General features: G+C 51.2%; 1 protein-coding gene across 2 annotated transcripts in view; it reads right to left on the bottom strand.

Moving 5' to 3' along the window:
- KSR1 (kinase suppressor of ras 1) overlaps positions 1-27,491 on the bottom strand; it is a 148,720-nt gene that overhangs the window by 57,687 nt on the left and 63,542 nt on the right. For both annotated transcript variants that reach the window (XM_059379713.1, XM_059379714.1), the window contains exon 2: positions 11,741-11,881. In XM_059379713.1, coding sequence (XP_059235696.1) covers positions 11,741-11,881 — 141 coding nt within the window. The remainder of the gene's footprint in view (positions 1-11,740; positions 11,882-27,491) is intronic.

The following is a 27,491-nucleotide window of genomic DNA, read 5'->3' as shown; positions in this document are numbered from 1 at the left end:
AAAAAAAAAAAAAAAAAAAAAAAAAAAAAAAAAAGGAAGAAAAAAAAGCCAACAACAAAGGCTGACTCGAAGGAAATGCACTTAAATGTTTATAGCATTTCCTCAGAGTAGTAAGATGATGGTGTAAACCATCAACAAATGGTGGAATTATCATTTTAATTTCTATACTTTATACATTTTGAAAGTGAACATCCAAGTAAATTACTGGATATTAGGAAAATAAGAAAAGTAAAAAGCCTAAAAGCAATGATTGGCTCTGTGAAGGATTACAGGTAACTCATTTCTTTTGCTTCTCTACATTTTCTAATCTAAAATAAATCTTAGTTTAAGAGTGAAGAAAATGAGAAATGTCATTAAAAACAAAAAACGAGGGGCTAGGCTCACCGATTACATTATAGAAATGTGATCTCTGCTGCTCCCCTCACACCCTGAGGTGTAGGCCTCACGTACCATCTCGAACCTGAGGCCCTGGGTCTCCTGTGTCTGCCCTGGGTCTCCTGCAGACACAGAAGTCCTGCTCACTGACGGAAACAGGGCACAGCGGCCACCCCTGTGACTCTCCTGGGAAAGTCAGGTGACCCGGCCCCATGGAGAGCCCCTGGTGATGGCAGGGACTCCAACAGCTGCGGTAGAACCATCTGGGTATGTGAGTGTTAATACACGTCTTTTGCCGTCCAGAGAGCTGTCCTTCCTCCAGGAATCCATTTCCAGAGTGCAGGTCTACCCTTCAGGTAGCCTTCTCTGCCATGCTGCTCAAGGGCTGAGCTGTGACCCAGTGTGGGCCAACAGGTGTGTTCCATCTTCCTAGCCTTGTGCTTGGCTCTGGTAACATGGGACCAAAGGTAGGCCATGCAGAGCCTTTCCAGCTCCAGTCCTGGGGCAGAAGCTCTCCACCGACAAGCACCACCATGATGCAGGAAGAAAGTGAGGCTTCGCTGCTGGTGGCCTTGGTGCCTGCCACGTGGTGTGGGTCTGGCCGAGAAGTACACTCTAACAGCATCATGTGAACTTCCGCATCCAGACCTCGCTGAACCTCTATTACTTAAGCTGACAAAGTCTTTGGTGTAAGCCAGTCAGCACTGGAACTTGCTACAGAAACATTCTAACTAAGAGGAGAATTTAATAGCTTGTACTAAGTAAGTAATTACTACGTACCCTCGGACCATCTATTTAACCCCCCCGCCAATCCATCTCATCGACAGACAGCCACTATGAATACTAACTCTGTGTCAGGCACTTTATTCCAGGCTAGGAATACAATAGCAAATGAAATAGGTAGTTCTGTTCTTAAGGGAGCTTACATCCTAATAGGAAACACAGAATAGAAAACATAAACTAAAATATGTAACTGAAATTTATGAATAAATGCTAAAAGGAGAGAGCATGTTGAGACATGGCGGGGGGGGGGGGCATCTAATTTTAGACAGGGTGGCCTCTCTGAAGATCCCACTTCTACAGATCCTAGCCATGAGAATATAGAAATTTCCAGGCAAAGGAAACAGAACATACCAAGGCCCTGAACTATGACAGGAAACCTGACGTGTTCGAACGCAAGGCAAAGAGTAAGGAGGGGCAGGAGATGGTGTGGAAGAAGAAGGCAGATGCCAAATACTTCAGGGCCTTACAGGTAATAGTGAAGGGGTTTGGATTTTATGTTGAGGGCAAGACACTGAATGAAGGACCGTACTCAGAAAAGCGAGATGATCAGATTTGGGTTTTAAGAAAAATCACTCCTGGCTTATAAAAATGAGAAGAAATGCAAGAGAGGGCAAGAGTAGATATAGAGAGAGTGATGTAGGTGCCACGGCAAAGTCCGTGTAGTAGCTAGGCCTAGGGTGGCAGGGGGCATTGTAAAAAAAAGAGACATAAGTGGGTTTGGGATATATATTTGGAAATAGAGCCAGCAAGCTTTGCTATCCAACGTGGAAGTAAGGAAACAGAAGGAATGAGAAGTGACTGCTTAGTTTCTAGCTAGACAACCGACGGACAAGTAAACAAGCTGAGAGGTAAGAGACTTGTCCATGAACAAGTAGCAAAATCAAGTTTCTGTCTGCCTCCCAACACCAGGTTCGGGGCTGCCTATTTCGAATCTTGCTACCTCCCCAAAAGCATATGGATGAGAACCAAGCCACCAAAATGCCTATGTTGATTTTCTTTTAAAAGAACGGTAGTGAGAGAAGGGGCTTTTGCTTACAATAATTAAAACAGGGTGGTGTTGACGCAAGAATTTCCCAGTGATATATCTAGGCTGGTTAGGTGTGTTCTAGAGCAATCTTGCCTTTAAGGCCAGTCCCGGAGGAAGGGACACTCGATAGAAACTGACAGCCCAGGAGCTGGGTGGCCCCAGAGGTAGCTCAGGCAACTCTAAGTCATCCCACAGCAGGGCTACAGGCACACAGCTAGACCAAGTCCAGCCCCTCACCGAACACAGCGGAGCCAGCTCAGGAACCCTGATCTCAGCCGCCTTCGGCAGCCCCCAGACACCATTCCCCAGAGGCTCCCAAAACTCAACCTTCAAGAGCCCAGACAAGAACACTCCTGAGATCCCTCAGCCCAAGGGACCAAAACTCTTTGGATGATCTGATCTGAAGTCATTCATTCAACAAGACACCTTCAATGTGCCAGGCAGCAGAGACAGAACAGCAAAGGAAACAGCCAGATTCCTGCCCGAATGGCACAGGATCCCCGGTCTAGTCCATTTTCACTGGGCCTGGCAGCCCAGAAACCCAGAGGATGGAGGAGATGGGCTCACCATTCATAAATGCCAACCAGTATGGGAGGCTAACCAAAACAGTCATGCTCTGTTTTGTTTTTTTTTTTTAAAGATTTTATTTATTTATTTGACAGAGAGAGAGATCACAAATAGGCAGAGAGACAGACAGAGAGAGAGATGAGGAGAAGCAGGCTCCCTGCTGAGCAGAGAGCCCTATGCGGGACTCGATCCCAGGCCCCTGGGATCATGACCTGAGCCGAAGGTAGAAGCTTAACCCACTGAGCCACCCAGGCACCCCCACGCTCTGGTTTTTTTCAGGTTTCTAAAAACCAGGGGCGACCTCACACTTAAAGCTTAAAACAGAGCATTTTGGCTCAGATTCAGAAAATAAAGCACTTCATCAACTGGAGAGAGGGATGGATGTATGCCAGCTCAGTAAGGACAGGAACGCAGGCCCAACACCTAGAACAGGGCCTGGCACCTAACAGGAGCTAAGTAGAAACCGAATGAGTGCATGGCTGGGTGGACAGGAGACAACACAGGAAGGCCCTCAGCTCTGTATCAGGCCCCATCTCAGCCCTTCCTCCCTTGGGGCCCGTCAGCCTGCTTCTATGGTGGTTATTTGTAGCTGTGTACATCCCACCACCTGATAAGCCCCCAGGGAAGACTGTATTTTGTGCATCAATTAATCTTCAGTGGTAACTAATCAGAGTAAGTGATCAATGGATATAGAATGAGTGGGTATTACGGAAAAGGTGGAGGAAGAGAGGAAGAAAAAAGGTCAGAGAGAGGGTGGAAGGAAGGGGGAGGGGGAGAAGGAGGGAGACAGAAAGAGATCAAGTTATTTTCTTGTTCAAGATTTTATTTATTTATTTTTTTGCCAGAGAGAAAGAGAGAAAGCACAACCAGGGGGAGTGGCAGACAGAGGCAGAGGGAGAAGCAGGCCCCCCGCGGAGCAGGGAGCCTGATGTGGGGGCTCGGTCCCAGGACCCTGGGATCACGACCTGAGCTAAAGGCAGACGCTTAACCAACGGAGCCACCCGGGCATCCTGAAAGAGTTCAATTCAATTATACAACGGCATACAGGAACCCCAGGCTGGGCTAATCTAAGTAAGAAGCTGAGTCAAGGAAGGGAGACTGGCTTGAGAATCCTGACCCAGCTATCATCTCACTGTATGACCCTGACAGGTCCCTCGACTTCTCTGAACGTCAGTTTGCTCAGACACAGTATGGGGACCGGGGGTCTCTCCCACCCCCTCCCCCAGGTATAAGGATTAACACAAAATGCCACCTTCCTTCCATATCCCACCTCCATCTCTTGTTCTGACTGGTTGGGTGACACGGGCACAGCCGCCCTCCCCACCACCAGGCCTCCATCTCCCCATCCTGCTGGGCTGGTCCTGATGCCTCAAATCCCTAGTGGCAATCCCCCACTGAGGCTGACACGCTGGCCTGGGTCTCCCCACACAGCCCAGAGAGAGTGAATGCTGCATTCAGAGGCGGCTCCCAGCTGCCAAGAGCAAGGCCTTTGCCTAGTGCGGCCTCTGGCTCCCCGGGGAGAGGGTGAGGATGACCAGAAGACTGACAGCAGGATTCATATGCATTAAAGCTGAACCCAGGAGCCAAACACCAGCTCACTTTCCTGGTTTATTCTTCCACAGCCTTTGGCTTCACACAGCCCACCACTCGGGGCCCACACAGGGCCAGGGTCACTCCCAGCCAGTGGGAAACCAAGATGGCGGCAGACCCCAGGGAGCTCGCTTCCCATCCCCAAGAGAAGGCCTGATTTCAAACATGGGAACGTGAGAGTAGTAGAGGAGAAGGGATAGAGAAACTTGCTGTGTCAGGGCTTTAACAAAAGCCCCTTACCGGACTCGCCTGCATCTTCAGTTCAGAAAATGCCACCAGTAAGAGCTTCCTCAGGGGAGTCCATGGCCTCTGGCTTGGGCCCTGGGGTCCTGGCCTCTGCAGCGCTCACCTCTCACAGCTAGGATGGATCCCAGCCAGTGCTCACCACTTCCTCTAGCAACTTCCAACAGGGAAATTGCTGAACCAAAAAAAAAAAAGGCTTCATGCCAGCAGGCTCTGAAATCATTTCCCCCCTGAGCTACAGCCAGAACATGAAGCTGTGATGTTTAGCCTGTGAAAGGTCTGGCAGGGGAGGGTGGAAAGAGTCACAGTGTGTGACTCTAGGTGTCTGGGGAGGGTGGAGGCACCTTGCTCCGAATCACTCTCGTGCTCTCGGTGCTAGGCCTGAGATCCCCTCCTCCATGCTGTGCCCCAGGTTCCCACACCAGCAATGGCTCACCTTTCACTGTCCTCATGATGAACCCAGCCTTCTCACCAGCAGGGGTTTTAGTGTCCCTAAAACAACTCTAGTGCTCTCTTGCACCCTCTCGCACACACAAACAAGCATGGCGCTGGTCTCCAGATAAATGCCCCTACACGAAGGTTTCCACAAAGTGACCATCTGCTCGCCGGTCTCTTCCCAGGGCAAGCCCTTTGCAAACACTTCCTGGGAGGCCCAAAGAGCGCTCTCAGTCCTCAGGGGCTCTGCTGCTACCATTCCTGCCCTCTTGCCCTTCCTAGCTCAGCCTAGTTCCCAGCTCTGAGGGGAACCCTCCCCTGGTGTTGGTCCTTCTCCATCCTCCCAGGGTGGGTTTGCCAGCCTCCCGGACCCCAGACTGCCTTCCATCAGGGCACTTGATATCAGCTCTCGGCAAGTCTCACGGTAGCCTGTGAGCTCCTGCGGTGGGGGGAGTGTCTCTAGCACCTTGGCTGTGAGCATGGGGTCCCTCCAGGGCAGGCTCCAGATCAGCGCTGTCTGACACAGCGAGGGTCATATGTCTCTTTAAGTGAAAATTCATTACAATAAAACAAAATCTAAATTTTGGCTTCCCCGTTGCACTCATCATATTCAAGTTCTCCATGGTCACACGCGGTTGGTGGCTACCACGTTGGGTAGGGCGGTAAAGAATCCTGCTATTGTCCCAAAAGTTCTACTGGACAGTGTCACTCTAGAGGAAGATCTAGTGTACATGGGGTCCACGTAGGAAGGTGTCTCCTGAGCTTCTGGTCACCAAAGGAGTTAGAATCAAAGATCACATATGTCAGAAGCACCCACTGTGGGCTCTGGAGCAGCAGGGGGCTGAGATCTAACTCAGAAAGGAAAGGAGGGGAGGAGAGGCCCTGCCTCCACACCAGAAACTAGGAAGGGCCACGACCAGCCTGGGGCCACATCTGCATCCAGCCCCCTCTTCATGCAGCAGAAAGGCACTATTTTCCAGGGGGAGGGCAAGACACGCAGAGAACACAGAGACTGAAGGGACAGCTCCCACCATCAGGGGCCCTTTAGCATGGATGGCTCAGCAAAGGAAACTGCCAGACTTCATGATTCAGACTCTTCTCCTAAAAACCAACCAACCAACCAACCAACCATAAAAAAAAAAAAAAAAAAAAAAAAAAGGAAAGGCCACATAACAGGACGCTGTTTTAAAGTCCCCATCTCCATCTCCAGCTGGAGATGGACGCTTGTGGACGCAGGCTGAAGCTTTCTGCGTGCACCTCTACATGCGCCCATGGGCACCTCTTACCCCAGTCACTGCTAGGCTGGCTCGAGGAAATCTTCCCTCTTAATGATTCTACTATCAAAGAGGAATGAGATGGATTTGTATGACTCACGCAGAGATGAGATTCAGACTGAGAAAATACTGTACGAGCCCATTTTAGCAACTATCAAAAATAAAAAGGAAACAAATTTGTATGTAAATAAGAACAATGTGCTATCCTGGATCGGCTCCTAGAACTGAAGGAAGCTTCTAACGGAAAAACTGGGGAAATCCAAAGAGAGTCTGGAATTTAGTCAACAGTGATGTACCAACACTGTGTTCTTAGTTTTGACAAATACGCGCTGCAGGAACGTATAATGATAATGATGGCGGGAACCTGGGTGAAGGCCATATATGGGAATTCTGTACAATCATACAATCACTGCAATTTTTCCATAAATCTCAAATTATTACAAAACAAAACATCTATTTAAGAAAATAAGCAATGCTCAGATGACATTCAGAAGTTAAAGTGTTCTGGGACATCTGGGTGGCTCAGTCGCTAAGCATCTGCCTTCGGCTCAGGTCATGATTCCAGGGTCCTGGGTTCAAGCCCCACATCAGGCTCCCTGCTCGGCAGGAAGCCTGCTTCTCCCTCTTCCACTCCCCCTGCTTGTGTTCCCTCACTTGCCATGTTTCTATCAAATAAATAAGAATCTTTAAAAAAAAAAAAATGTTAAAGGGTTTTATCTCTGAGGTCACTTTTTTTTTTGGCAAAGCATGGGATTTTATGATGTTTGGAGCTTCAATTTCTTGAGTTCTGCACCTATCTTTGGTGAGTGGAAGTTTTAGAACCAATTCCAGCTACAAGCACACAAGACCCATCAGCGTCTAGGGTGAGCAGGGGAGGGTAGGTGTCAGAGTCCAAACTGTCTGAGTGGAAAATAAGACCCACACCCCCTGGGCCCACCATGAGGCCTGTGCCGGGATGCGGCTCTAACTCCGGGCCCCCATCGCTGTGCACCCCCTACCCCCCACAGGTACAAGGAGAGACTCCAGCAGCAGAGCCAAGGCGAGGCAGCCCCTGCCCCAGTGAGCAGAGGCTAGGATTACTAATGAGAACAGCCTTCCTTTCCAACCTTCAGCATACTCTGGCCTGGGCCTAAGAACCAACCTGAGATCTGAGGGGAAGAAATAGAATGAGATAGAGAAAAGGGGTCTGGAGGGCTTAGGGAAGATACCTGGCCAGATACCTGGCCAGTGGTTCCTTGTGATTCTCAAAACCCAAGCAGAAAGCTGCTGGCCCATGCCCTAGTACTCTCAGGCAGCCTGGCCCACTCTCTTCCTGCTCCCACCCCCTCGGCCTCAGTTCCTCCAGTCTCTGGGTAAGGATGCCCATGAGTGAGCTCTGGAGCCCGCAAGGGCGCAGGAGGCAGACCGGGGCCCAGCATTTGTCCTCCTCCTGCCCTTCTTAGGCCTTGAACGGACTCCTGCTGCCTCTTGACTCAGAACACTGCCTCCAGCCAGCCCCTGCTCTCCCCGCCTTCCTTGACTGCCCCCTGCTTTTCGCTCCCCCGATGGCTGTCTCGAGCTACCTGTGCACAAGCCTCCAGCATCCTCTGTGGGGCTGACTCTCACTCAGGAATTAACAGCAGCTGAGGATGAAAGGTGAGAAAAGTGCCAGAATTTTCTCTCCTCCAACCCGCTGAACACCACTGTGCCTCTAAGCACTTGACCCCACAAGCCCTTCAGAGTGCAAGAGGCATGTAGGTCCCGGTGCAGCCTGTAACCAGACTACAGAGGCCTAGCAGAGGAAGGCCAGTTGGGCTCCCAGAACCACAACCCCTTAATGAGTGAAGCATGTGGATATGGTCAGAAGAGGAGTGCCAAAGAGACCCAAGGATTCCCAAGGGCACCAACTTCCCCAGGGTTCTTCCCGGAGGCTGAGTTGTGGGTAGCCAGGCAGAGCTGGGAAGGTGGGTCTTTGGGGCTATGATTCTAGAGTGGCTTCTCTTGCAGGGTATGAAAAGCCACACCTAGGAGTAACCTGTGTCACCACCCACTCAGGACCAAACCCTCAACTCCTGGGATACCCAACTTGTAACCGTGAGATTCACCCTTTCTGCCTCTTGACGGTCACATTGAGCCCAACACTCGCTAGGTTGTTACGGAGCTTGTATTCCAGTGGGAGACAGCAGACAGACCACAAACAACAAATAAGTCAGATATACTCCAATGGCTAGTGTCATTGAGAAAAATCAGCCAAGATGCACTGGTAGAAAACAAAGGGTAGGAGTGACCTTTAGATCAGGTTATCAGGGAAGACTGCTCGGAGGAGGGGACAATGGACCTGCCAAGGAGAAAGCACTCCAAGGAGAGGAAGAGGGAGTGCAAAGATCAGACCAAAGGGATCAAAGAGGAGGATGAGAGAGATAAGGTCAGAGAGGCCAGCAGAGGCCCAAGTGGGTGAGGAATCTGGCATTTATTCAGAAAGAAATGGGAAGCACTGGAAAATGACATGATCTATATTATGTTTCTTAGTTATATTATGTTTCAAACTATACTGTGTTTCTTATTATGTTTCTCTGGCTGCTGTGTGGAAGTGGAACGGAGTGAATGAAAGTAGGGAGACAGTTAAGAGGCTGCTGCAGGAGTCCAGGCAAGAGAAGTGCCTGCAACTGAAGAAGTCTGCAGTTGGAACAACTGCAGAAGTCCCACCCAACTGTCTGCTCAGACACTACCCCAGTCCCCAAGGCTGGGTAGCAGCCTGGTTCCCAAACCACATGAGGCACCTGGGCTCTCCCGCCTGCCTGACGCCTCCCTACAGACAAGCCTGCCCCTCATTCAGTGCCAGCTCTGGCGCACTCATGACCTCATGACTCAAACACCATCTCACTCAGTGTCTGCTATGCCTCTAGGCCTGCCTGGAAGACCCGTGTGCCAGCTGCCCCCCACAGGGATCTCCAAAGGCTAAAACGCCCCTGCAGCCAGCTTCCCTGGGATCAGCCTCTGTATTGGGCACACCTGGCTCCTCTCTCACAGAAGGACGTGGCTGCAACGGGGTGTCTGGTACACTCCAGATCTAGGCAGACCCAAGAAAAATAGCATGAGCAGCTAAGCCATCTGCCAGAGGTGGCTCGGGCTCTAGAAAGGAAGTGAGAATGCAGTGTGGAGTCTACCAGTCCCCTGTCTGAACCTCGAGAGTATCCCTGTTACCAGCTCCGGACCATCCCAGAGCCTTTCAGCTTCTCCAAACCTGCGGTCTCTGCCTGTCAAGTTAGGGAGGACGCCAGTGAGATGCCGGGCAAGTCACTACCTCTGCAGAGCCCCGGCACCCTCCACGGTGTTACAGACGCGGTGTGAGGAGAAGCTGCTTCCCATCTCTGCGACTGGGGGCGGGGAGGGGTCAAGGCTGGGCTTGGCTGGGGGGCAGGGGCGACCATTTAACACTCTCCAGCTCCCAAGTCCATGACTTTCAACACGTCACCACGGACAACCATTCCATGTCGTTGAGATTTCCTTCCTGGGCAGCAGGAAGCTGTAAGACCGGAGGGCCTCAATGTGTGCGTTTGAATGTTAAAAAAAAGTCCTAGGACACTCCATGTCACAGAGGAGCTGCCCTCAGCCTTCACAAAAACCAGCTCCTTCCTGCCAACTTTGGTGTTTTTTGTTTAAAGATTTTATTTATTTGACAGAGAGAGAAAGAGGGAACACAAGCAGGGGTAGTGGAGGAGGGAGAAGCAGGCCTCCCACTGAGCAGGGAACCCGACACAGGGCTCGATCCCAGGACCCTGGGATCCTGACCTGAGCCCAAAGCAGTAACCCCTGAGCCACCCTGGTGTCCCTTCCTGCCAGTTTTGTAACTGTGGGCGTGCACCAGGTCAGGTCAGACACGTGTGACATGTTAAGAGCCCTCCTGGGTCCCCTCATTCACCCCCATGCACTCCCACCCCTCCTCCCCATGACAGGACCTTTCACGATCACGCCACTTCCTGTCCAGGAAATCTCTCCCAGGGAAAATTCCTAAATATACAAAGAACGGCAGAAATCATATTAACCCTGTGTTACAGAAATAGCCAAGGATAGGATGAACCTCCCCTTCTGACACACCGCACCCCTACACGCAATCAAACATTACGCAGCTACTTCAAAAGTGGGGGCGTTATTAAGTGTGAAGCTACAAAGAAAACATGCTGGCTAGCAATAGCGTATGATAAGAGCAAAACAAAACTGTTTATTCAGGATTGTTTGAATCAGTGTTGCCCAAGAGAAATACAATGCAAGCCACACACTTCCATTTTTGAGTCACCACACTTTAAAAAGTGAGTGTATTTCACGAAATTAATTTTAACATTTTATTTAGCTTAATAGACCCCAATTATATATATTCAATGTATACAAAACATGAAAAGTTATTCGTGTTAATTTTTTTTTATATGAAGTCTTCAGAATTCAGCACCTCTTTGGACTCCTAGCCTTGAAATGACGGCACATCTCAACGTGGATTTGCCACATTCCAAGGACAGAGTAGCCACATTGGCTCGTAACTACCTTATAGCACGGGTCTGACCCATTAGAAATTTTTAGAAGACTTAACTATTAGCTGGGGGGAAGAAAACCAGAAGGAAATACTGAAATTTTAATGATTGTGAACTTTTGCTGAGTCGTGGAAATATATGTGTGACTTTTTTTTCCTCCTCCGTTTTCCAAGGTGTGTCTAAATAATAAATCCCTATTGCTTTTAAAATAATAGCAAGAGCCAGCAACTTTTTAATTTTATAATCAAAGGCGTTTGAAAGATCTGGCTGGGTGAACTGCACCTGCTAGGCACTAATCTACTGATGCCTCATGGGGGGTGGTGGGGAGAGGGCCCTGTGCCCCTGACACTTGGCATAGGATATGCTCTCCAGGCTCACTGGCTGATCAGTTACTTGGCTGAGGTGGGGAGGGGTGGGTAGGCCGGCTGGATGGGAAGAGGGAACTGAGTGGTGAAAATAGTACATTACAGCAGATACAAGAGAAAACTAAACTCGGGCTCTTGTTTCCAAATCCCAAAGCGGCTCACTTGCTATCTGCATGACTTCAAACAAGTCACGTACCCATTCTGTGCTTTAATTTCCTCAAATATAAAGCAGCAACAAGAGAGTAATTCTTTCAGGGGTTTTGCGAGAATTAAGTGAGATTATCTAGACAAAGTGTTGATAGCACGGTGCCTGTCACACAGCCAACGTTTCCACGGGGTGTTCTTAGGGGGAAATCAATGAACCATCAGTGTGGTCAGGCTGTCCAACTCGTTCGGCAGAGGCCCTGGGACACAGGCTAAGAGCCACACTTGCCTTGGGTCCCTCCCCCGGCCGCTGTCCTCCCAGTCACACTCCCACAGGAGCCAGTCCGTGGATTTGTGTGTGGTCCCCCATGCCCGACAACCCCCCACCCAACCATTCCCCCTCTCCAGACCCCAGCTCCACAACCCGCTTACCTGCACTACCTCTGGCCTCACATTGAAGGTGCACAGCCAGTCACTGAAGCGAGGGTAGCTGTTGAGCTCCGAGGTCCTCTCACTGGGAGCCACGCTGAGCTTACACTGCTGTTGCTTGCAAATGTAGCGGACCAGCTTCGCCTGTGGGAGCCCAGGAAAGAGGAGGCCATTTTGTATGAGGTTCATACATGCACTCTACACCCCAAGCATTATGCACAAGAGCCTGCAGGGTGCCCCCCACCACCATCATTCAAACACCAGTGAAGTAGGAAATGGAGGAAGGAGGAGAGGAGAAGGGTCCAAGAAAGCCAGCAGAAGACCTGGAGAGCCCCCCAAGACCCTCTCCTCACCCCAGGGCTGGCTGACACAGCCTCACGCCCAGACCATGATCCTTAAGGACAATGGCCAACACTGGTCAGGAGAGAGAATGGGGTAGAGACCAAAGAAGGGCTTCCTGAGGGTGCCTGGGTGGCTCAGTAGATTAAGTGTCTGCCTTCAACTCAGGTCATGATCCCAGGGTCCTGGGATCAAGCCCCACATCAAGCTTCCTGCTCAATGGAGAGCACTAAGCTTCTCTCTCTCCTTCTCCTTCTGCCTGATGCTCCCCTGCTTACACTCATTCTCTCTCTCTCTCTCTCTCTCTATCTCTCTCTCTCGGTCTGATAAATCTCTACTGAAAAAAAGAAGGGCTTCCTGCCCTGGGAGGGTTGGAGGATGGGTAAGAACGTGAGGCTATGGAAGATGTGGGGGCTTGGGGAGAATGAGTCACCTCCCACTTAGAAGCCTTCCAGCCTAGAATCAGGCTGCCTGGGCTGGGATCCGGGGGCTCAGGCACCCCCTAGCCCTATGACCCTGGGCAAGTTACTAAACCCCCATGCCCAGAAAAGCCTCAGTTTCCTCGTCCAGAAAATGGGATAACAACAGAAAATGGGATAATGTTATCCCATTTTCTGGACGAGGAAATGAAGCACTCGGAGCATACGCCAGCACCTGCTGGCATGCGGCATGACTGGCCGCAGTCCTCCACTTGGGCTCACCAGTAGGCTCTCAGGAAGCACACCCTGATATGTATGCAAATTTCAGATGTATGAGTCTATGCATTTTCCAAGGGAAAAGGGTCCACAGTTTTCAAAAGCCTCTCAAAAGGCTAAAACCTCAAGAAGATAAGTTTTTTTTTTTTTAAAGATTTTATTCATTTGACAGAGAGAGCACAAGCAGAGGGAGCAGCAGGCAGAGGGAGAGGGAGAAGCAGGCTCCCCGCTGAGCAGGGACTCCCAGGACCCTGGGATCATGACCTGAGCCCAAGGCAGACACTTAACCAACTGAGCCACCCAGGTGTCCCAAGAGGTTAAGTTTAAGTAAGGACAGCCTGGTTTTGGTCAGCCTGGTGCTCTCTCTGACAAACCCTGGGCTCCAACCAGGTGCCCGTGCACAATACTGATGAATGCCGAGGTGGGTGGGATGTGTGGGGGAGCCCCCCTCCAACCTCGGTCATGGCCTGGGACTGATTAAAAGGAGGATGAGCAGAACAGATAGCAATGAGCTCACAGCCCCAAGAGGAGAACCAGGGAGCTGCCAAGCTCGGCTGAGACCAGGGACCCAGGGACCCCATGAGGGCTCTTGTCACACTGACAAGACTCTAGTGACCTCCTCCTGGTGACTTTCAAGCTTCCCTGAAGGTGTGCACAACCTTCCAAAGTCCTGTTGGACCCTGCCGAGAGGAGCCATTTCCCGGTCTCCTAAAGGGTTTTCATTTTTAATGCATTCCTTTCTTCCTCATCTGCAAATATCTCAGTATATTTCTCTAAAGGATTCTTTTTGTTCCTCACAATACTAAAAAGTAGTAATAATTAGGGATATAATATTTCAAATATCTAGAAAGGCTCCCAAATTCCTAGCAGGAGCACTTGACCATGTGGGGACCACAGACCCCTCCAGCAGTCCAGAGAGGTCCTTAGTCCCTTTCTAAGAATAATGCTTCAAATGAAACACTTAGCATTACAAAGGAAATCAATTTTATTTAAATACAGTTCTCAAAATAATATTTAGAATGGTGACAGAGTACTAAGAGCCCATCTTTATTTCTTGCTTTGAAGATTTACTTATTTATTTGAGGGAGGGAGAGAGAGAGAGAGCACGCCACACGTGTGCATGCACCAGTGGGGGAGGGGCAAAGGGAGAGGGTTCCGGGTAAACTCCTCACTGAGCGCAGAGCCTGATGTGGGGCTTGAACCCAGGACCCTGAGATCACGACCTGAACCAAAATCAAGAGCTGGATGCCTAACCAACTGAGCCACCCAGGGGCCCCTCGAAGCCCTTCTTTATTACCCCATGAAACAACAGCTGACCATGGGTTTCATAACTGACAGCTTTGAAGCTGTGACAAGAGCAAACTACTTTTTTAGATATCATCACAACTGTAAGGTAATATGCAAACAGCTGTGCTTTTTGCTGGAGACCAAGTGACACATATGTCCTTGTGGCCTACATCCAAACTGAGTAACATTAAACTCCAGTTAAGGCAAGTGACATTAAAGATTCCTTTTGTTCCACTCCAAATTCATGGACCACCTGATTTCCATCCACAGACCCCAGGCAAAGAATCCCTATGGGGCGCCTGGATGGCTCAGTCAGTTAAGTGTCTGCCTTTGGCTCAGGTCATGATCCTAGGGTCCTGGAACCCAGGCCCATGTGGGCCTCCCTTGTTATCTGGGAATCTGCTTTTCCCTCTGCTCTTTCTCTTAAATAAATAAAATCTAAAAAAAAAAAAAAAAAAAAAAAAAAAATCCTTGTGAGGAGTGAAAAGAGACCCACAATGACAACAAAACCATTGCTTCTCCACCAGCCTTTCTGAAATTTCCCTAGAAACTTTGGTCCTGGGCTCACAGGCTGCTAGCCTGAAGGGCGCCAGGCCCTCGTGTGGTCCTGAGCCCCGTTAAATCCTGCCACCTTCTAAGGGCTCAGTGGAAAGCAGGCACAATTTTCCAGAGAGGGAACACCGAGTCAGAACAAAGATAATTCCACCCAATTCCGTTTTGATAATTAGAGAAACTTCCACGGAGGCAAAGCCCAGCCTTCTTGGACCACATGCCTCGCAGATACCCCAAGATGACGTTGCTAATCAAACATTCTTTGCACCTCTCAGTGTCGCTGCTAATGGAACAGTCTTGGCAGAGGCTGGCAACCCTGGGTTGCCACAGAAGGGCATCCGCTGTGCCATCGTGGAACTAAGTCCCCAGGAACATCTTTAGAGCGCAGGTGAAAAAACAAGATGTGAGTGCAGCGTTTATGCTCTAGGATAAAGCAAAGGCACTTGTGTCCCTTGTCCAGACTCCCCCATCCAATGATCCATCCCTCCCAGGGTGACCACAGGCCAGTTCCAAAATCAATGGCCCCAACCTTCCTTCCCAGGCTCTTTACCACTCCACTCTACCCCTGAGCCACCGTGCCCTGGAGGTGTACACTCACCTGCAAGTGACTTCTCAAAGACTTCTAGTACCTTCCTACCCCCGGAGCCTCTGCTCCAACTGCCTGCAGTAGCTTCGAGTCCCCTCCTCCTCTGGCCACAGACCAGGTCTCTGGCAAGACCCCCAGCCCCAGACCTACTCACAACCCCTGCCTCCCATAGCATACGCGGGGTCTACACCATGCCAGCAGCCCGTACCACAGTGGCCTCATTATTCACTCTTCTAACCCAGTCACCCCCGAGAGATCCAAGTTCCCAGGGCAGCAGACATAGTACCAGGCTTCGGAGTTGAACCACACTGGGGTTCAAGTGTAGGTTCTGCCACTTAACAGTTATGCGACCTCGGGGAAGTCAGCTTGGTTTTCTGAGTCCAGGTTCTCTCTGTCCAACAGGTGTGGGGACATGGAGCCCGTGGTCTGTTGGGGGGATTGAACTATGGTACAGAAAACCCCATAGCTACATTAAGTCCCCAGATGGGTACCCATTGGGGCAGGGACTGTGCCCACCTCATTCAGGACTGTCCCCACATGCCTATTACGGCACACAACACGTGCTCACAACAGCCTGAGGAAGGAAGGAGGCAAGGACACAGCCGAGTTGAAGAGCTTCTCATAGCCTGCTCTTTCCCTCTCCAACCTCAGCTTCAAAGAGACAGGGCCAAGCATCAAATAACCGGATGGAGTCACAGAGGTCAGGATGCAGGCAGCGGCAGGGAAGGCTGCCCACCACTGGCGTGAGAACGGAGGACCAGACCCCCAGGAGCCAATTAAGAACGCGTCCACTCTATAGATGACTTTGACTGTCACAGGTCAACATCAAGACTGGCCAGCCCGGGGGCGCCTGGGTGGCTCAGTGGGTTAAAATCCTCTGCTTTCGGCTCAGGTCATGATCTCAGGGTCCTGGGATCAAGCCCTGCATCAGGCTCTCTGCTCCACAGGGAGCCTGCTTCCCCCTCTCTATCTGCCTGCCTCTCTGCCTACTTGTGATCTCTGCCTGTCAAATAAATAAATAAATAAATATTTAAAAAAAAAAAGAATGGCCAGCCCAGCCTCAGCAATGAGCCAGGGTTGGGCTTTCTTGAATTCAGTCCCCTCCCACACATCTGGCCCCTTTTGTCCTCAAAGCCCTCTGCCCAGAAGGCTCTTCCCCAAGACCTCTTAAGCTCAACTTAGAACTCCACTCCTGCAGGGAGCCCTGCTCCTCAGCCCCACCCCCCCAACCAGAGCACTCATCCAAGTTCTAGTATTTAACTTGTCTGTCTCCCTCCTTAGACTGCCCTCTCCATGAGATCAGGTGCCTGATCTGTGTTCTGGGCCCCACTAGCAGAGCTCCTGGGGCACAAGGTTTGCCCCGTAAAACCTCTCGCTGGATGAATGGACACACAAACACAATGGATACATCTCGCAGATCTGACGGGCACGCAAATCGACCAGAACGATCGCAGAAACCAAGGCCAACAGCACAAACAGCCACTCAGGGGTCTGAGAGTCTCAAAAAGTAAGGCAAGCTCCCCAGAAGAGGGACGAGTGGCTTCTTTTCTTGAAGGCTGCTAGAGATCCCCGCCAGATAGCACACAGCAGCCCCCCTGGAAGGATGATGCTGAACTTGAAGGGACTCCTTCCTACACCCAGTTAGCCATCCATTCGCCTGGCCATGCTGACACAAGGCAAGAAGACACCCAGGGGCGCATGGTGACCCACTTGCCAGCAGGTCTGATGTCCCAGCAGCTGGTTCCCCCCCCCCCCCCCCCAGCTTCCAGAGCTCGTAAAGAAAACCACACCTACACGTTTTGGTTTCTGCAAAGTCGCCAAGCTATTCTCATTCACAAAGGATTCACCCCAGGTGCAGCAGCTTCCAGCTGCTCGAGACAAGCCTGCCTCACTTTTTTGGAAAGCTGGTCACAGTCCCCGGGGGCTTCTTTGCCAGACAAACCACAGTGGGGGGCCTGTCAGCCCAGGGGCCAACAAGGGGACCGTTCAGGGACAGTGTCATTTTTTTCTTAACCACGAAACCACAAGATATAAACTTTCCGGAATAGAAAAGCACCTGGGGTTTCAGCAAAGGAACCAGCAGCAAGAGGAAAGAGTCATTGGCTCTCTGGCCACCACGGAGGACAGTGGGCTGGAGGTCACGTCTCACACCCTGCCCCCAATATGTTTTTGCTACACTGAATGTGTGTCCCACTCCTATCCCGACATTCAGCCTGGCTTTGCAGCTGGTAAGTAGTACCTGCCGCAAGGGTACACAGGAGGTGCTCCCCCCGACCCCGATCAAAGACCTTGGGAAATCCCCCTTCATTCAGCTTCAACCTCACCACCTATGAAAAGGGTATCATTTCATACAAATGGGGGCCAAGAGAGTCACCATATATAATACTACTTGGAATAAGAAAAAAAAAAAAGACAGGTCCTACAACATTACTGTTGGTTACTCCAACCATATCTAAGAGGCGGCACTCCGCCTCAGGACAGACGGTCCTGGCCTCTCAGCCCCTTGTCACCACACTCCCTCTGTGAGTGGACACAAATCTAGCCGGTCGGTCTTCATTTCACCACCTGTAAAATAGGACTGATCTACCTCAAGAGGCTATTGTGGAGATTTATAGGAGAAAACAGGGAGGTAAATGTTCAGCAAAGCGCCTAGAAGAAGGAGATCCTGCACTCAGTGGGGCGCCCTCACCAAGCCACGCCTTCTGGTTCTCCTAAAACCTCTCTGGGCAACAGGGCAGTGTGGGTGGGACTGTACCCATTTCAGAGACTGGGGGGTTAAAGAAGACCCTGATGGCTGGCACTGGTCCTCAGGACAATGCTGGTGGAACCCAGAGATCGGGCACATTCATTTAAAGGCATGAGGGCCAGGACCTGGCTCCCATGTTGACTCCAGCTCACATGCGCCCTGCCTCTCCTCGGAGGGCTCACAGGTTCACATGATAGCACCAGAGAACATGGCTGGAGCACAGCGGCATCAACTCGGGGGCCCCTTGCCTCACCTGGCATACTGATCAAAGGCAAATATAACAGAATCTGCCCCCTGTAGCTGCTCTAGCGTGACTCTCACACAGATCTCCCAAACGGAGGTTGCCGTAAGCATGGCGTCGCGGTGGGGTTGGGGTGGGGGGAGGCTGTCAGATATCCCCAGAGAGCAGACACCTGTCAGAGCTCCCAAAGCACAGGAGAGAGAAACTTCCACAGAACAGGAAGCCGCTCTCAGAACTCAAGGGGAATCTGAGAGGCATTCCACGTCGGCTCTGCTCAAAGTTCATCCAACGTGCCTCTGTGTAGGCGTCCACAGCTCCCAAGACCACCCTCCAGAGAGAGAGCATCCCAGCTGTCACAGGCAACCCTGAGACATGCACTCGGCTACAGCCAGAGTCCTGACATCCTTTGGAAGCAGTCACAGCGGGGTGGGATACTAGCGCCTTCACCACTGGTGAAATGGGCATCCCAGCAGAAAACTCCCGCAGGCTCCCACCAGACAGTGGGATGAAGGCCGGCCATTGGGTCTGACTGGCTGGGTGGTGCGGTGGTCATGTCCGGGCAGACACCCTACCCAGGTTCACAAACACGCCCATGCCTCCTGTGTACCACCGGCACCTGCTCCAGCCAATCGGGGGCCATGCCTCCTGTTGTTAACAGTTCCATCACCTGGAGAGGGAGGCACAGACTGAGCAGCCACGTAAATGGAAGGTCCAGCCGTGGTATTCTCACTCACCAGTGGGGTGGCCATGACTAGTTACCCCGTCTTAGTCTCCTCACCTATAGACTGGAGGGAGCAGCACATGCTCCACAGCTCTGCTGAAAACTCAACGGTGGGATTCACCTGTGCAAGGTGCTCAGGCCGACAGCTAGAACATACGAAGGGCTCACTACCTAGGGTGCTCTTAGCATCCGTGGCTTTGCAGACAACTGGTTCTGCGAAATAAAAGTCAGCCACCCCCAACCCTCCCTACAGCACCCGGGATGGGGAGGTCCCCATTTGGCTGACCCCCAATCTGTGATCCAGGCTATGGAAGCAACCAGATGCAGGACATCTGTAACCCTAACTTGACCGCAGGCATTGACCACTGGAGCAGATGTCTGCCCTTCTCAGTGTCGCCGGTTTTCAGGGGTCAAGCAGGGCAGAAGGTTCAGTCTATGGGGACAGATGTGAAAGTCTGAAAGGTAAATGGACACATGAATCCCGGGCACAGACAGGGATGGTCGCCAGATTCCGCCGTACGGCAATGGGCTCTCTCAATTATCTCTATTCAGTTATCAGCCTTTGAGTTAGAAGGACCTCTTCTATTTATGTAGTAACTTATCACCTTCTCTCCCTGGATCCTCAACGAAAATCCCAGGAGGTAGGAATTGCAGTAGACCCGTGAATACACGGGACTCATGTCCCAACCTTCACGTAACCCCAAAGCTGGCAACGTCCCTCTCAGCTTCTATCATTCTCCCCAAAAAACACAGTCCGGCATAAATGAAGACACCACAGACCCTTCTGGACCGTTGGTGGAAGCACTGTGTGCTCGACATCAAGTGGAAAACAACAGAGCCGTGTCGCGATGAGGATGCTGGGCAGCCTGCTAGGCTCACTCACTAAGGGACACCCGCCCTCCCTGCAAGCAGCAGTGTGCGGTTCTAAGCCCAGCCTCCTCTCACCGGCAAGTACAGTCCATTGCTTAGGGTCACTCACAAAGAGTCAAACCACAAATGCTAAACCCAGAAGCCTTGCAGGTGTATTTCACTATTCCCATCTTACAGATGAGGAACTGGGGTACCGAGAGCTTTGTAATCCTCTCCTGTGGTCAGAAGCCCCAAATCCAGCAATGCCCAGCCCGCTATAGGCACCAAATCGTCTGAATAAAAGGCCCAGACTTCCCCACTCTTCAAATGTGTCCACTCACCCAAGTGAGCCACCACCTCCAATCCTAATTTGCAAAACCTATCTTCTGAGCTACACCCCATCCCCAGCTCCAAACCAGCTCTGAATTCATCAAAACTAGCCACCACCCTACCCAGTATCTAGAGCCACCCCTTTCAAGGCTATCCCAGCATCTTTGCAGAGTAAGGTAAGAGGCACCTGGATGGCCACTTTGGACCAGCCTCTAGCTCACCAACACCTATAGGACCCTGACTCCCTCCTCCAGGTGGGCAACACCGTACTCTTTAAGAAGATGCTGACAGCAGGTTTTGCTAGTGCCCAGCCCCTGTCCACCCTGTCCCAAACTCCAGGGAGTTGCTAAAGTTCTTGAGACTTACTCCAATCTTCCCTAGATAGTTCCTGAAACAGCCACTCCTTCTCAGGCATCTCTGGCCCTGCCCGGGCCTTAGGGCTGTTCCTCTCACTTTTCCCACCCCCTCCCCAAAGCCGGAGTGCACTTCTGGGGACTTCCTGCCAGCCCAGCCAGCGAAGCCGTCTGCTCTGGCTGCCACGGCCAACGTGTTGCAAAATGATTTCTGAGAACGTAAGGAAGCCTCTGGAGGTCGTGACGCAGCTGCCAGCTCCACATGTGGGCACAGGCCGACCACAGCCCACAGCTCCAAGAGCACCAGAGGCAGCCCTGGGTCCCCTACACTGCTGAGCCCCCCAGAGCCCTCAAGGGGACCCAGAAGGGCTGTTTTTGGCAAGCAAAGGGCCCAGGAAACAAGACTGCCAAGCCAGCAGGGCCAGGAGAAGAGCAAGTGACCTCAAATCCCCAGGCTGGGCGTTCTGCAACCAGTGGTCCTCTACCCAGCTCTGTCCTACGCCCATGCTTTCCTGGGGACGCTGACAGCCATGTGCATTCGTGCGGAGACAATCTCCCCGCCAAGCCTTCCACTAGCAACCCTGCCCTGACGTCAAACTCAGAGTCGGGGAACTTCAAATACAAACAAACAAGTCTGCCCCAGACCACAAGTGGAGCCGTTCCCAAGGAGGCCAGAGAGGATGTGGCCACAACTGGGAACTTAGGGCTCCCTGCCCTCCCTTGACTCCCCTGGAGCTGCAGACTCCGAGGCCTGACAAAAGGCTGCAGATGGGAGCCTCGGGCCCAGGCTGAGACCAAATGGGCTCCATCTCCGGCATCGGTGACAGATGTGAGTGCCTGCCTGGGGCTGGTGACCCCATCCAGAAGCATGTGCGATCAGCAGCCCCCCTTAGATAACAGCACCAGCTGTTACTGCCCCTGCACTAGGTATGAGTATGCAGGGAAGGGAGAGCCAGCTGTGACCAGGAGGCATACACAAAGCTTCCTGAGAAAGAGAGAGCTGGAGCCGGGCCATGGATGACTCCAGACGGGGCTTTGCTAGGCAACACCCCCTCTTCCGTCGCAGGCTCCGCAGCGGTCATGACACTTGACAGGGAAGATCTGGAAGAGGAAGGTAGTTCCCTGACCTCAATATCCTCAGACAGTCTCCACCTGAGAAGCCATGGGTGAGTCAAAAGCATGTGCTCTTCGGAAAGCAACTTTTCACTTGGCAAGCTGCTGGAGCAAGCGTCTCGGGGTTACCTTTCCCGTTTTGCTTCGTGCCCCAGTTTAATCCTAGAAGCTCCCAGGACTCTGTGTTTCTGAACCAGCAGTCCTAGGCGGGGACTGTGGGACAAAATGGACTAAATCATGAGAAAGCAAGACACCTGCTTCATCCCTTAACTGCCCCGAGCCTCCCATGATTGCAAGAGGGAAAGGAAGGAGAACTTCTCCATCTATAATCCTATAATCCTACCTGTAATATAATATAATCTATCTATCTCTATCTATAATCTATCTATAATCTATCTCTATCTATAATCACGCGACAACCGGTCAGGAGATGTGTTCCCAAGGCCAGCACCACAACACAGTCCTAAGCCACCGAGGGCAAGGCGACAGACGACTTACCCATGAACAGGCCTCACGGGAGAGTTGTGGGAGGCAAAGCAGGCCATCCCCAACACAGTCTCAGTGCTTGGTGGGAAATGCAGGGGAGAGCAGACACAGGTGCTATCCACAAACCAGATTCCAAAATGACACCACCTTTGTCTCGGTTCACTCACTCAACTCCATCTGCCTGCCTGAAGCTCACCAGGCCCAGAGCATGGCTTGGTCTGTAACCCGTCAAGTGCAAAAGGTAATCCCAGAGATGTCCTGACATTTGTAATACTGGAGAGGACATAGGTGCGAATTACTAAATGGAGGCCTAGAAAAAAAAAGCAGAGGGCACAACCTAACCCAAAGACGAAATCCAGCCAACGGGACCACCCCCTTAACTATCCTAAAAACCTTGTCTCCCGGAAGCTTCTAGAAGGATGGGATGGGAGAGGAGGAGGCACTTCAAATTCTGATCTGAGAGCACCGTGTGTAGGATACTGTGCTGTATGCCAGGGATACAAAAGGCTTTCTTTTCCAGGAGCAGGATTGTTTGCCTAGCAACCACAGACAAGGAAAAAGGACTACGGAGGGAGCAGGGGTCAAGAGCAAGTGAGTGCCAGAATTGTCAATCAGTTGATAGAGGTCAACTGATGTGATTAGCAAACGCCCCCAAATGATGACGGCCTCTGCCTCGGCGTTGCCCATGACCTATCTAATGTCCATTCCTGACTTGCTCCTCACTCCCAGGCTGATTTTGTTTTGTCACCGTGCCCAGTGATAAACTGGTCTGAGTCAGTGTTTGTCTACGCCGACTTCACACCACACTAAAACGAGGCCCAGCCTAGACTCCCATGGGATAGGTGGGGGGGTTCCCAGCATGGCTGTGGTGTAGATCTGTGTGTGACAGTTCCGGTCAGTGGGATGCAAGGCCCCATCCACTGGACTGCTGGGAAGGGTCTGCTTTCCTCACAAGGGGGGCAAGCTCTGGGGCTGTCCACCACCTCCTTCCTGCTTTAAAGATCTGACTGCCCAGGGGCACCTGGGTGGCTCAGTGGGTTAAGCCACTGCCTTTCGCTCAGGTCATGATCTCGAGGTCCCGGGATCGAGTCCCGCATCGGGCTCTCTGCTCGGCAGGGAGCCTGCTTCCTCCTCTCTCTCTCTCTGCCTCTCTGCCTACTTGTGATCTCTGGCTGTCAAATAAAAAAAAAAAACCTTTAAAAAAAAAAAAAAAAAAAGATCTGACTGCCCAGAATGATCCAGAGAATCAGAGACAGCAGCACTGTTCAGCTGCTGTCAACACATAAGCCATTTAACCCCCAACTTCTCACTACAGAAAAAACCTAATGGCCTATTTGTTGAAGTCACATTTTCTGTTACTTGCAAAGTAGAGTGGTCCTTTCTGCTAATGCTAATTATGCCCACGCTATCTCAAACCTCTTTCTAAAGCTTTTATTTAATTTCATGTTTCTAAGCCGAAGGCTTCCTGTTGGCTTTCAGAAAACCTGCAAAAGGAAAAAGTATCCCTTCAGTCTTCTTGGGACCACATGCTATCCAGAGGCATCCCTCCAAAAGTCCTTCCAAATTTCAAAGAGCAGCTATGTTTTCATGAAGTCCAATTTGCCTGTTTCTTTTTTTTTTTTCTTTTTCTTTTTCGGTTTGTGCTTTTCATTTCCTAAGCAATTTTTGCCAAGCCCACATTCACAAAGATGCTCCCCCCCCCATGCTCTGTTAAGTTTTATAGTTTAATCTTTGTTTAGGTTGGTCTATGATCTATAAAATTGGAAGTCATTTTTGAATTCCAAGACTGTTTTTACCCTAAGCCTGGACTGATTTTTAAATTGGATATTCCTACACGCCAGGCACAGTGCTCTGCACTTTAAGTGTATTGTCTCATCCACAGTCATGTGAGACCTCTGACTGGGACTATGATAGGGGTTTCTTGGACCCACAAGCCAGGGACAGCTGATGTCATGTGGAGCATGTCACCTCTGCCGCAACAGAGGTTTAAGTACTTGCTGTGGGATCCCAAGGAGACTGGGTCTAATTGTGGGGTGTGATGCTACAGTCCTGGGAAGGCAGCGACAGGCTGGGGTGAGCTGTGAGGTATGGCACATAGGGTAAGGGACAGAGAAGGCACTTCGGGTGGGGGCACATTGTGAACAAAACCAGAGTATGACAAGTTTGTTTTGTTTTGTTTTGTTTGAGAGAGAGAGAGAGTGGGGGCGGGAGAGAGAATTCTAAGCGGGCTCCACGTCCAGTGCCAAGCCTGATGGCAGGGCTCAATCTCATGACCCTGAGACCATGACCTGAACCCAAATCAAGAGTCAGATGCTTAACCAAATGAACCACCCAGGCGCCCGTGGCAGAAACTTAAATATATGTATATGGCCAATAGCCGAAGAGTGGAGAGGATGGGAAAGGGCAGGAGAGCAAAGTCACCCAGGGGTCAGGGCCCACACATGCAGATCCAGGAAGGTTCTGGAAGGTCCCGGAAGGTCACACTGAAGCATCTACACTCGGTCTCACAGCATGGAGAGGAAAGCAAAGGAAAACACCTGATCAGATTTGCATTTTTGAACCATCATCATTCTGGAAACCACGCGGAGGATAGATTGAAATGCGTGTGGAGAAACCAGAGAGGCAGGAAAATCAATTAAAAAGCCACCGCCATTCAGCAAGTGATGAGAACAAAAGGTAATTTCATTAGTGACAACGTGGGTGTGGAGGAAGGAGCAAATTCTAGAGATGTTTTATTAGCAGTTTGACTATAAAGACAAGACTTCCCTGATTGCTTGTCCAGGGAACGTTTGGCATGCCAACCCCATGGAATGCAGGAAACTGAGAGCTGACCGGCTCGGCAAAGCCACCTCAGGCCGCACGCAGCTCCCACCCCAGCTATCTCCCCACTCCTGAGCTCTGTCCCTTCGCCTTCTCCCAGGCAGAGGGAAACCCTGGACCTGCTGAGAACAAAAGCCCACCCCTCTGACAGTTCATCTCCAGCTTCCCCGCAGCCCCCCGGGGTGGATCAGACAGGGGCTAGGGAGGGGCGGCACTGCCAGGGCAGCCAGACCCCGGAGGAGTCTTCACCAGCCAGCTTAGGGCTGCTGGCGCTGTCTGGCCCTCTCCAACCTGTCTGTGCAGGAAACATGCCACCCTATTAAGGAGAGAGGGCCCAGCAGATCATGGGGATTAGCGTCAAACAGATCCAAGTTCAAATCTCACCCCCACGCTAAGCTAAGGGACCTACCAGTTCAGGGACCATGAGCAACTGACACAATGTCTCTGAGCCTTTATTTCCTGTTGTAAATGAGGCAGTGGGATTGGAGGTGCCAGGGGGTGTGGGGGGGGGGTGGGGGAGGAGGCTCAAAACATGGCTGTAAAGACAAAAACGATATAGTATCTGCCAGCAGCTGACGTGCTGTAAGTGACCGGCAAATACTTGTCTCCATCTCCTTCTCCACAACCTCGATTGTGGGAAAGGCTGGGCTCTGACAGCTAACAGGCAGACAGGGGCAGGGCGTGGGGGGAACCTGGAAAGGCCAGTGTCCCACTGCAGGTGTCAATTCCCGAACTACTAACACAGCTGCGGTCTCCCCGTTGAGCAAGGAGAACGAGCAGCTACAGAACCAAATAGTTCTGACCGTGAGCTAGTCTCCTCCTACCCCCCCACCCCGGAGGGTGATGTTAAGTCAATAGATTAAAACCGAGCACTCCTCAAACAGTCAGTTTTGCCAAAGTCACTCCTCAAATGCCTCAGAAGGAGGGGAGTGGGGGGGGGGGGGGGGAGCTGGACCACGCCACCCATACCTTTTATCATAAGGGAACTGTGATGGTCATTCAACTACCTACGGCATTCCTCATTATAACATCTTCATCGCTCTCATTTTATCTGAGCAGAGGAAGTTAAAACAAAGTTTGGGATGGAACTGCCATGGGGCTGAGGTGACGTCAGCTCTGGGAGACGGGAGCCGCTGAAGACGACCCACTCCAACAAACAACAGCCAAAGACAACCGGATTTCTCCCCTGAGCCCAGCACACCGCAGCAGACACAGCGCTGACTGGGCTCATGTCATCCACAAGCTCACTAGCAGAGAGTGAGAAAGGGCTCAGATAACAGAAAGTCACTATGGAGTCATCTCAGGAACGTGAGCCAGAGACAGTATGAGGGATGGTCAAGGACTTGAGGCTTAGAGCCTGGCAGACCTGAGTTCAAATTCCACCTCTACCTGCTGTCCAGTTGCCTCAACAAGGGCAATTTAAGTGAACTTTGCTATGTCTCAGTTCTCTTATCTGTAAAATATGGGGAGTCATAGTACTACCTTCCTGGGAGGGAAAGTGAAGCAGTTAGCCCTAGGCCTGGTGGATGGTAACACTCACCTCCTATCATCTTTATCATAAAAATTCCAGTACTTGGGGGCACCTGGGTAGCTCAGTCGGTTAAGCGTCTGCCTCCTGGGGTCTTGGGATCGAGCCGGGAGTCAGGCTCTCTGCTCAGAGGGACACCGGCTTCACCCTCTCCTTCTGCCTCTTCCCCTGCTCATGCGCACGCTCACTCTCTCTCTCCCAAATAAATAAATAAAATCTTTTTTTAAAAATTCCAGTATCTTACTATCTTGGAAGGCTGTTAAATCCTGACATATTTATTGCTTTAAGAATCTTAAACATGTTCCTGAATGAGTCCATTTACATGGCAAATCCCAAGCTACTCCCATGTGTGCCCTGAAAGGGGCAGACGAAGACAAGGCCAGGTGAGGCTAGAATACACTCAGGACAGAGGACGGCCTTCCTGACTCTCACTTGATTTCCAGGAGGTCAAGAGCAGGTCAACACACAAGCCAGAACGTGCTATGTAAACCCCTGCAAGCGGACTGAGCAGAAGGTAAACCAGAACGCTATTAAGACATATATAACCCTGGGGTGCCTGGGTGGCTCAGTGGGTTAAGTGTCTGCTTTTGGCTCAAATCATGACCCTGAGGTCCCATTGGTGGTTCAGTGGTAAAATTCTCGCCTGCCATGACCCTGAGGTCCTGGGATCGAGTCACACAATGGGCTCCCTGCCCAGAATGGAGTCTGCTTCTCCCTCTGCTGCATGCTCTCTCTCTCTCTCTCTGTCAGATAAATCAATAAAATCTTAAAAAAAAAAAAAAAATGCACATAACCAGGGGCACCAGGTTGGCTTAGTTGGTGGAGCATGCAACTTCTGATTGTGGGGTCATGGGTTCAAGTCCCACACTGGGTGCAGAGATTACTCTTAAAAATTCCATAATTAAGTATCTTTAAAAAAAAAAAAAGAGAGAGGGGTGCCTGGGTGGCTCAGTGGGTTAGGCCGCTGCCTTCGGCTCAGGTCATGATCTCAGGGTCCTGGGATCGAGTCCCGCATCGGGCTCTCTGCTCCGCAGGGAGCCTGCTTCCTTCTCTCTCTCTCTGCCTGCCTCTCAGTGTACTTGTAATTTCTCTCTGTCAAATAAATAAA

Source organism: Mustela nigripes, chromosome 16 (genome assembly GCF_022355385.1).
Source record: "Mustela nigripes isolate SB6536 chromosome 16, MUSNIG.SB6536, whole genome shotgun sequence".
In the NCBI taxonomy this organism is placed as follows: Eukaryota; Metazoa; Chordata; class Mammalia; order Carnivora; family Mustelidae; genus Mustela; species Mustela nigripes.
The sequence above is the reverse complement of the archived record's forward strand: the minus strand, read 5'-3'. Positions and strand labels throughout refer to the sequence as shown.